At 41.9% G+C, this 10,699-nt stretch overlaps 1 protein-coding gene across 1 annotated transcript in view; it reads right to left on the reverse strand.

Annotated features, from left to right (window-relative positions):
- Positions 1 to 435: 435 nt before the first annotated feature.
- SLC6A14 (solute carrier family 6 member 14) overlaps positions 436 to 10,699 on the reverse strand; it is a 14,738-nt gene continuing 4,474 nt past the window's right edge. Inside the window, exons 4-14 of the mRNA XM_085325587.1 lie at positions 9,950 to 10,111; positions 8,591 to 8,726; positions 7,730 to 7,862; positions 5,898 to 6,038; positions 4,536 to 4,764; positions 4,326 to 4,451; positions 4,112 to 4,230; positions 2,755 to 2,854; positions 2,400 to 2,509; positions 1,242 to 1,409; positions 436 to 656 (exon numbers count right to left, since the gene is read on the reverse strand). Of these exons, the coding sequence (XP_085181713.1) occupies positions 507 to 656; positions 1,242 to 1,409; positions 2,400 to 2,509; positions 2,755 to 2,854; positions 4,112 to 4,230; positions 4,326 to 4,451; positions 4,536 to 4,764; positions 5,898 to 6,038; positions 7,730 to 7,862; positions 8,591 to 8,726; positions 9,950 to 10,111 (1,574 nt within the window). The 3' untranslated portion in view covers positions 436 to 506. The remainder of the gene's footprint in view (positions 657 to 1,241; positions 1,410 to 2,399; positions 2,510 to 2,754; positions 2,855 to 4,111; positions 4,231 to 4,325; positions 4,452 to 4,535; positions 4,765 to 5,897; positions 6,039 to 7,729; positions 7,863 to 8,590; positions 8,727 to 9,949; positions 10,112 to 10,699) is intronic.

Consider the following 10,699-nt stretch of genomic DNA (forward strand, 5'->3'; position numbering starts at 1 on the left):
CAGGGCCAGACAGCAGCACCCCCACTGACCACTCCGCTACCTGCACAACCCTGGGCAGCACAGAGCACAGCAGAACCTGGTAACTGCCCCCCAGGCTGTAGTATTTAGGTGCACGCAAGCACAGCACCATTTGGCTCAAACTTCACGTAGCTGGAGAACACCAGAATGCTTCTTTTATTTTCTTCCATGCCAGCATCTGCAGTCCAGCTGGATACTGGTTGGACTGGGTTGAGAATGCCCAGTCCATCAGCTTGGGGAGAGTGGAATCCATTTTCTTGCCCTCTTAACCTAAATATCTGGGGAGACCTCAGTGTCTAATTTATGATTTGTGGCTCCCCAAACACACGGCACTAAAAATAATACGGCTTGCTTTCTTCTGCAGGATAGGTTTGAGGGCTGAGGGTTGATTGGGGATTTTGTTTGTTTTTCGATTTTGCATTGTCACCTTCTAATAGTCCAAAAAAATTACATTTATGTTAAAAAGGTTTCTCATCCAAACAGGCATCTCATTCTCGTTTGTACACGAAGCCAGACACAGTAGGGATCTCATGTTCTTTTTCCGTTTTGGGATCTACAATGTGGCTGTATCTTTCTCCTCGATGACATTCCAAGTAGGGACCCCAGTTTGCAGCTGGTCTGCAGCAGCTCGTAACACGCTGGAAAGCGAGAATAAAAGCAGCATTTAATGTCTTGTCTTAGCCCTGCACACTTTTCCATTAAGGTGTGACACTTATTATGGGCTGCAACTCAACAAATAGCAAACAAACTACTTTTTGTTCATTTTTAAACGTTTCAAAAGTCCTTGGTTTTAGAGGACTCTAGGCACAGAGATCAAAGTGAGGAGAGCTGTGACCAACAGGACTCTTGGGCAAAGCCTGGCAAGAAAGATACACCTTGGATCTTGGACTTGCTGATTTCAGTGAGGAAAGGGAGGCAAAACTGAGAAAATGATTTAAGTTCTGTGGAGAATTCAAAGCAGCTGGAATAGTAACAGAAACCAGGAAAATCACTACTGAATGTGTGGGTGTACTCCCTGGGAATCAGACTTTATCTTCGTATCGGAACACAGCAGGGCAAATTTGCCTTTGGTGCAACTACCAGAGATGTGTTCTGGTCTAAAACTCCAGTTAACGAAGATTCCCAGGTATGGAACATGCTCTTGAGARGAGAGCACAAACTTTCTTGATCATGCCAAGGAGAGCAAGATTTGAGTCTATGACAGCTGCTTTTTGTGCCCTCACCTGACACAGGTTTCCTTCAGCTCTAACTATCTTTACGATAGCGACAATGGGAATCCAGATGACACAGAAGATAATCATACACCAGCCAACAGCAGTTCCCCATGTTGGATACAGGATGGAGCCATAAGTGGGAGTCGAAAATGTGACCAGAGACCAGACCAAAATTGCCTATTTAAAAGAAAAAAAAGAGAGACAGACAGAGAGAGGGGGAAAAAATTGAGGGGAAAAAAGGCTGAGTTCTAGGTGACCTGAACTTGTATTGAACACTGTTTCCAACTTATTTACTATAGGACTGGCTGCAAAGTCTGCACAGCTCCCTCTTGCTTTCCAAATAGATTTGTTATGCAGGAATTTTGTATTCAAACCATGACCTAGCAGTAGGACTGAAGGACAGAACTGAAAGACAACACTGCTATGCAGCCCACCACTTTAATTACACCTTAATGTTTAAACAGAAATAGACTTCTGGATTCTATTCAGTTCTTGTCTTGGAGAGTACATGCTTTGCTGAATAGGATTAGTACCTTTCTCCTTTTGTTTTAGTCCTACGTTTATAGGAGAAGTATTGACAAACATTCTTGCAGATGTAAGGTATTTATAAGAAGCATTTCCTAAATTACACTCTGGAGAGATTAAAGATAGCGTTGTAGCTAGAACTTGCCACTGCTCCTGGGCTTGGGGCATTTTGCTTGTGTCTTTTTTTCCCCTCCTAGAAACTGGGAAGAACATGACAGGACAAAGGAGGAGCTCAGTGAGACAGGAGAACTGCTGGACATCCAAGCAGCAAAYTCATGCCAAGGATCCATCCATCCAGAAAATGGGACTTCTCTCCAATGGGAAATTCTAGATTTTCAACATTTTTTTTTTCAATCTTAATTGAAGAGATGCCAGCTGCTAGTCCGACTGCTGCACATTACTCCACAGACTGTAGGCCCAGCTCGTTAGTAACTGCTCTGAAGGCCTGACCTCCCCTGGAGAAGGCCCAAGGCAGAGCAGCACATATTGGAAAGAGAGAGCCTGCAGATTGCTCCATTGGCTCAGCCACATCTCGTCTTTACATGCGAGGCCTGGAAATTCAGCCCTAAATCTTTACGTGGAAGCCTGTTCATTATCAAGTAAGTTGTGTGATGCTAACGCAATTCAGCCATTTACACTCACAGTTAAGAGCACAGGAGTAATAAAAAACCAGCACATCCTCCACCACAACCAGAAGAAACAGTTCTTCTTGCCAATCATCATTTCAATGTCTTCAATAAATCTGTTTCCTCCTGTTGAAAGGCAGACAGTCATACAATATACTGTAAAATAGGCATTTATCACGCCAGTGCAGCTGCTCTAAAGCAGGGGAAGGAAAGGGACAGAGTGGTCAAGGTCAACYTCCCCAGTTCTGCAATAACTGGCTTTATGGTTAAGATGTTGTATGCATTTTATTGCCAGAATTAGTGTTTAATATACAATATGCCTAGAATTGTCTGTATTGTCAGGTCAGGGTTTTTCAGTTTACATAATTTACCATAAATGTAGACGATGCCCATTATTTCCAGGACAGCTGCAATAAGGATTCCCCATCCAGCACAGAAATGATCTATTAAGTTAACCCAGTAAATTCCTGCCTGTAGAACAGAGAACAAATAGGTAAAGAGATAACCAGTCCTAGTAACTTCTTATRCAAATAGATTAAGCTGTGTTTAAGCCAATTTAAATAATTATCAGTAAGTTTTTAAACTTCCTGACTGCCTGGGTGAAGTACAGATTGGTGAACATTATTTCATTCAAATATCTCYATGTAAAGTTGAAGAACRCATCTGATGAAATACTGCAGCTCTGTAGATYAACTAGATATATGTACATGCAAAATATATATAAACAGCTGATAGCAAGAGTCAGATCTGTAACTTACAGTATTAAAGYATCAGCTTTAATAAGGATCTACAGAAAAAGCTGTACCGGTAATTAGCTCTAGTAGGCTGTTACTCTCTCAAGTTTCCTGTGTAGGTTAAACACTGCTTTAAATACCAGTCTGCGATAACAGAAATACCGAACAAGCTTTGTGCCATCTCACACTCTTATGAACTAAGTCCTTTGCAAGTTTCCTTGTCAGCATATTTTGCTTCTTATGTGCTTTGCTTAACTATACAACCACCTATTCACCAGGGCTATCTTCTTTACATGCTCAGTGTAATTACACATATAAATCTGCATTCCTAGATATAGCCGTTAGGATGAATCTTCACACTCTTAAAAGCAATTGCCTCTAGAAAGTGTACATGCTGTACTAAAAATTCCTAATATAGATCTATTTCAGAAGGAGTAGCCAAACTATCTACAGATGTTTTTGATCTAATAGCTCTTTATGACTTAAATAGGCTATTTCTTGGAAGTGGCGCTCTTTGGTAAGTGGTTCTGAACACAAGATTCTATCAACATCTAGTAACAGCTCCAAGAGCGTTGCAGACTCTCTCTCTCTCTCTCTCTCTCTATATATATATATATATATATATAAAAATATTTTTATATATAGAGAGATATGCTTGATATTACACAAATAGTCTCCCGAACTGAGTGGCAAAGCCATGTTGATGGTATGTTTATAGGCCTTCCATTTAAAAATATGTCTTAGCACAATATTTATAAGTAAATTTAATATGTTAAATATATTAAAACAATCACAGAAAACCTTAGATTCTCCAAACCTTTCCGGTGGTAATTTCTTATTTGCACGTCCAGATGTATTGATAGAATTCAAGATTCTCTCAAATACATGCAGGAAAGTTCATGTCACACCAGGAAAGGATATTTTAACCTGAGCAAACTAACTTATCATTTGAAGCACAATTAAACTCGATACCAAGAATAGTTTAATGTCGTACCTGAGTGACACAGATAAGACCAAGAAAGAAGAGCAATATGCACACACCCAGGGTTACAGGGATTCTCAACTTTTTCATTACTTTAGGGTATATATCTTGTATGGTGGTTGTAAGTGTTTCTGCAAGAGAACAAGTGTGCGTTTTGAACAGAGGCAGAACTAAGAAATGTAACTTGCAATTGAAAAGCAACGGGTTACTTAAAGCCCCCACTCACCTATGGTGGCAAACTGTGAGTCAAGGCCCAAGAGCAGAAGCATAAAGAAAAATAAAAAGGACCAAAGAGGAGCAACTGGTAACTTGGAGAGAGCCTCTGGGTAGGCAACGAATGCCAGATCAAACCCTGCAATGCAGCAGAACGAAAGAGGTTATTGTCAGGCTTTAGTCAAAATAAGTCCAGGTACTGATGGTGCAACGATCAGCCTACCTGAGTCTACAACTTCTGAGACGGGTCTCTCCGACACAAACGCCATATGTCCCAAGATAGAGAATATTGCAAACCCAGCAAATACGCTGGTGAGGCAGTTCGTTACACAGACTATAATGGCATCCGAGTAGCAGTTGTTGTGGAATTTATTGTACGAGGACAAAGCGACAAGTCCACCCCACGCCACTGACAAGGAGTAGAATATCTGGGTRGCTGCATCTTTCCAAACCTACCAGYGATTAGAACAAGGAAGATATTTTATTAATTAAAGGAAAAATCATAAATATTCAAGTCCCTCTATGGAAGCTGCAGGGCTTCTCTAGATTTAGCCTTTACATCAAATTTTATTTCATGAGAGTTTTAGAGTCAGTAAGATATACCGTGCTGGTGACCCTCCTGTCCCTAACACAAAGACTACCTTCTGTGATCTAAGGAAGGTCATAGAAACATCCTGTGTCTRTTGCCAAATATCTAAGCTTTATTGAGATAACCTTGAAAGAAAGATTTTATTCATTCACATATGTGGGTTGTCAAGATACGAATCTTGTCACAGAGCCAAATGTATAAGGAAAACCAGCACAGAGTTGCAGAAACAAGAACTTGTGTGCGGTCTCCCACTCRTATTCCCCACACCATGACCCTGAAGACCCAGACACTTCGGTGAGACTCAGATTAACTCTGCCCCTATAACAACCCTTCAATTAATGGCAAATCCTCACATAAACCAGATCAGATGCACTGAATCTTTGCTTTTCATCAGACAGAACTGATGTTGGCATAAACCTAAACAAAAATGTAGGCTAGGCTCCTTCTTCCCTTGCACAAAGCACCGAAGTGCCCTTCCCTGTCTGCCTTCCTTTCTGAGCTGATTTACTGGGCAAGACATGGCCTGACTTTATCAGAAGATTGACAGGACCTCTGAGTCTGAAAATCCCTTGAAGCTATTAGTTACCCAACCAGGTGGACCTGATATGCAAGCAATGCTTTATCTCGCAGCAAGAACTTTCTCAGCAGGCCTGGTTATGTGTTTATCACTGGATGAAACTCTAACAAGTGTCCAGAGAGTTGTTCTGGAGGCAATGCCATGGAAACTGTCACTACCTGATGGTAAAATTTTCTAGATTAAGATTAGCTAGATGAGGGCTTGGACTTTTTAGAGCTGGGAGTTGCTAGAAAAYCCAGCTGTGGATGCATATCCCATGGCAACAAACAGAGGCATCCGACAGGGTTAAAAAAAAGGGGGGGGGGGGCAGAAAGCAGCTGCTCCTCTTTAAGATAAGGAGGTATATGGTGGCTTTTGTAGACAGCAAGCCAGTATAACCACAGAATTGCATCACCCTTCTGGAGCTGAGAGCACCTCACCTCTGCTTCCATCARCTTGGTAATGTTGGACTGTTTCCCAATATAATATTCAATGCCATCCAGAGCACCTTCCAGGGTGGCACCTCGCACCAGCAAGATGAGCAGGATGATATACGGRAAGAGCGCTGTGAAGTAGACAACCTGTAGAAAGAAGAGCAGGGACACACATGAGAACTGAGGGAACACGCATCCTCTCAGGCCTGAGAGATGACCAGGATTTAGACTGAAAGCTGCTGGATTCAAGTGAAAAGTATGGCTGATCAAGGAAGTGAGACTGGAGGTAAATATGTATGTCAAGTACTAATCATGTGGATTAGCCAGTTCTGGAACTGCATTCCATCAGAAGCAGAGGGCCCAAGCCACCTGACCACTTTCAAGGTAGTGCTCCATTTCTGAATGTGCCTTCTGACGTGATTTACTGTCACAGCAATGAATGGACTCGGCTATCTCAGAGGTCTCTTGCTAGACAGTTTCTGGCAAATGAGAGCTTAAAGCCAAAGTCAGGTGATTAGGATGGAGTTATCTCCTGATGCAACTGCATAAAGCCATGCTGGAAGCTTTCTTCTCTAGGAAAAACGACTTTAAACTCAGACACACATTGTTTTGCTGTTTTTTGTCTATATAACTTCTAGTACAGTATGATCCAGGCCAGAAACAGAGCTCTGTAGCGCTATTATCACGCAGGATGTTTTCAAAAATATTCTTTGTGGATTCTCAGTTTCAGTGTTACACAGACAGATAATTRAGCCAGTATTGCTGGTCACAACCAAGCCTTACCCAAGTCTTACCTTGCTTCTGGAAGAGTTCTGCCTTCRTGCCAGAAAAGGAGTGACAACAGGAAGAGCCATTTCCCAGGAACTCAAAGAATGTGAGGGTAAGAGGAACCATGYGGCAGAACAGCTGTGACTAGGAAAGCACAGATACTCCACCCTGAAGTGCTGAGATGAAGAGCAAAAAGCTCCAAAGAGAAAGGAGAAGAGGAGAAATATTAGACTGAGGAAAGGAAGAAGGGCAGAGAGGAATCATGGAAAGGCACGGTGAGAGAAAGGACAGGAAAAAAAGCAGGCTAAATGAGAAGGAAAGGGCAGAAAGGGTGAGGGAAGGCAATAGAGAGCAAAGTAGTAAGATATGGAGCTACAACACAGACTTAAGAGAGCAACTAAACCAGGAAAAGAGCATCAGGCAGGAAAGAATGAAATTCAGCCTGCCCAATGGCTGGAGAGGAGCCGACCAAAACCCAGGGCAGTTCCAGGCAGCCATGCTCAAGCAACTGGAAATAAGAGCTCAGCAGAGCCAGAGTCTGAAAACAAGCACCCACAGACCTGGTCCCTATGAGCAGCCTGAAATCTCAGGTATAAACAGGATGTTACAGCCCAGCAGGAACCTGCACATGCACCTCTTTTTGCAGGGCTTGACCTGTGTTTTCCAAACACCTCAAACAGTCTGTAGGTGCCAGTAATTAATGGGTGTTCCCAGGGTGTGTGCGTGCAGTCACAGGCATGTGCCCTTCACAGTAGGCCAGGTGACTGCCAGAACCGAGCCTAAATCTCCCGCATGACAGCAAGATCCCCAAATGCATGGCAGCCCTGTTCGAATGAAGAGACCAGTGCATTAACTATCTGCTATGTAATCAGCACACTTGCTTCATAACTGTTACATAAAACATGAGTAAAGAGCAATAATAAAGGCTAATACTACGTTCAGCAGAGGGTAGCARGTTAGGACCGCATGCTGCCATGCGCTAACTTCCCTTAATTACAGCTAACATTAGAAGTGTTGCTGGGCAGCATCAGGCCAGGCCATAAGTCTCTCCTAAGCTCTTCCTGACTTACCTTTCCAGAAGATTTTATTCCTTTAAATAATGCAGCTCCAACAATCATCCAGGACAGGAGGAGGCAGAGCGCCAGGTACCACACAACGTGGCCAGTCTCATCCAGCCCACTCGAGCGCTGAAGAGCCACTTTACTGGAAGCACAGAACAGTGCAATGAGAAGAGAGCAACAGCAACGTACACTCCTTCTCTTTAGCCACTTTTAGAAGGTGAGAGCACAGGTTTCTGCAGATATTTTGCGGTCTTTCATGAGTGCACAGTTAGAATTGAGCCACTGGAGTTGAAAATACTTTATCCCATGTTTTGCTCCTTTTAAAGTCCATCAGCTCTCCATTCGCCATGCTTCTCCCATCATGCCTACCTAAGTTCTTCCAAGTTAACCATGAAATTCTCATGGTAGGAGAAAAGCCAGCGAGGAGGAGGAGGAAGGTCAGCTCCCGGGAACTCAGCGAACATGAGGCAAATATAAATCAGGTGGCTAAAGAGATTGCATTTCAGAAAAGGCCAGGATTCAGAATAGGTTGAATGTATTTTACACAGTAACTTGTGAAACAATATGTATCATATACAGAGATRCTAAGTAGTCCCTAGCAGGACTCCAGAGAAGAGGGCTTCTTTAGCTGGACTATTTTCTAGTTTGCTGTATGTTGACTCATTTGCTCCCCTGTGATTTAAGCTTTATTTTTTTAAGGGCTCAGATTTACCAGTTAAATTAAGTTCCTTCTGTACAGATTTGCATACCCATGCCCCTGGAACCAGACTGTTCCTGGAAGGTAAGATAAGACAAAAATGGAGGATTCATTCAAAAACCACAACGCAAAACAAACACACTTTAGCAATTTAAGTATTTATGTGCACTTACTTCCAGTATTGCTCACTGGGAAATTGCACTGGTTTATAGTTAATGGAGTCATTGATGCATGTGAGATTGTTGCTTTTGATGTAAGAGTAGTTTGCATGAATGATTTCACCATTTAAGGTTGCATTGCAGTCACTTACTGAAAGAAAGAGGCAGCGGACTGTTAACATGCAGTGATTAAAAACAAACAAACAAACAACCCAACAATCCTACTTTAGCACACAGTCTTTAAACAGTTATAGCTTTAGTTTTGCCACTAAAGTAACAATATTTAGAAATGAACCTGAACTACCACTTGCAGCTGTGACTGTGTTACTTTGTCAGTAAATTCAAACATCAGGAATCCGGTGTGCTCAGCACCACCTTTTACTTACTGCAAAGATAAAGAATACTTGCAAAAAGCAGATGTGTCTACAATTAAGATACCAGCTTTTTTTTGCTAGAACATACCATAAATATGATCTGTTCCCAAAGTTAGAGCACTGTATCAGCATTTACTGAGAAAGTCTAGTGAAAGTCTATTTTGGTACAACYGCTTCGGTTCAGTCTTGCATTCCTCCAGAACCTGTGAATTTTAGGCTGAAATAATTTTGTTCAGCCTATAAAAACATAGCAGCTTTTTGTTAAATACAGCATCAACTTCCTGTTACGCACATCTTAGCTTTAGATATGAAAATGTCTTTTCAGAAAGTTACAGTTATATTAACACTTCAAGTAATGTAATCCATTATCTTGTCCCTGTAATTTCAACAGTCTCAACAGAGGTTGTACAGCAACACGCTTCCAGCTGGGCTAGTTACCTCACCAACTCCACCTTTTTCCTTATATTAATCTGATATGGACAYTGGTGAAATAACAAGCATTTGGCAGCACGTGTACTGCCAAACATCGAGAACATTAGCACAGAGATAAGTTCTGAAGAGTTAATAAAGCATAATAGCAATGCCTCACTGGCGCTCAGGATTACCATAGCCAGTGGGGACAGGCAAAAAAATAAAATAAAAYAGGTAATGGAAGAACACCAGAGGAAAGCCTCTTATTTTAAATAAGGAAGGTATTTGCAATGCCTTGAAGCCTGATGAAAGGRTAAGGCAATATTTCTGGGGATTGTATGCAGTAGGAGAAACCTTAGATTTTTAAAGGAGAAAGAGTGACCAACAGGGAGGCCTYGCTCCAGCTCTTTATAGATTTCATGATGACCTGGAACCAGTGAAAAGGAAACAGGCAAGTCCTGATCCCACAAAAAATGGATTTTTTGCACCATTGGTAGCCATCTGGCTCCTGTAAATTTTCCCAGAAAATGKCACAAAAAGTAATTATTCAAAACAGGAATATTAGAGCCCTACTTGGTAAGTACAGTACCTATTTTTGTTTTGCTGCAGAACTCATCTGCCCAGGAAAAGCAGTCTGACCAAGGTAGCACTTTTTGAAATGAGGCAAATAAGTAGTAGAGYGCATAAGCAATAATAACGTTGTAATAGATCGACACAAACGTTGAGATGATGACCATAGTGACGCCCACTCCTAGGAAAGAGGGGAGAAAAAAAGCAATGTCTTAACTGCACCAAACACAGATTGAAAAAAAATGAATGGCCTTCAATGTACTCATTGTCCTTCAAGTGCCGGCAGATTTCCCTGAAATCACTTCATTACCTTGCAGACCGAAAGTTCTCACAAGTACAAAGAGACACTTCCCTAGGTAGAGACATCACACAGTAACTTTTTCCTACAGTATGCAAAAAGCAGAGTCTGTTGCAATCTATTGGTTCATTGACCCCCAGGCTGCAAATCATTTGCACAGACTATGAGCAGCAAAGGCTGAAGACAGAAGACAGGGGCCAGGCAAAGCCAATGYGTGAGAACAAGGCAGAACAAGTTTTTGCACAGTCAAAACAAGTAAAGCTAACTTGTGAGACCCCCTTCCAGAGGCTGCCGCGTAGGCTTAGGACAAGATGTGAAAGAAATCCCTAATACCTGAATATCATTCCATAGCTGCTTTATTCTGTTGCATCCTGCCCTGCTGGGGTCAGAGAGTGCAAGAAACAAGTACAGGGAAGAAATTCAATTTAGTATATTGCCTTTTAAAAGATTACTTGGGGAGATTTTTTTTTT

Source organism: Rhea americana, unplaced genomic scaffold (genome assembly GCF_003343005.1).
Source record: "Rhea americana isolate MKP2758 unplaced genomic scaffold, rheAme1 scaffold_98, whole genome shotgun sequence".
In the NCBI taxonomy this organism is placed as follows: Eukaryota; Metazoa; Chordata; class Aves; order Rheiformes; family Rheidae; genus Rhea; species Rhea americana.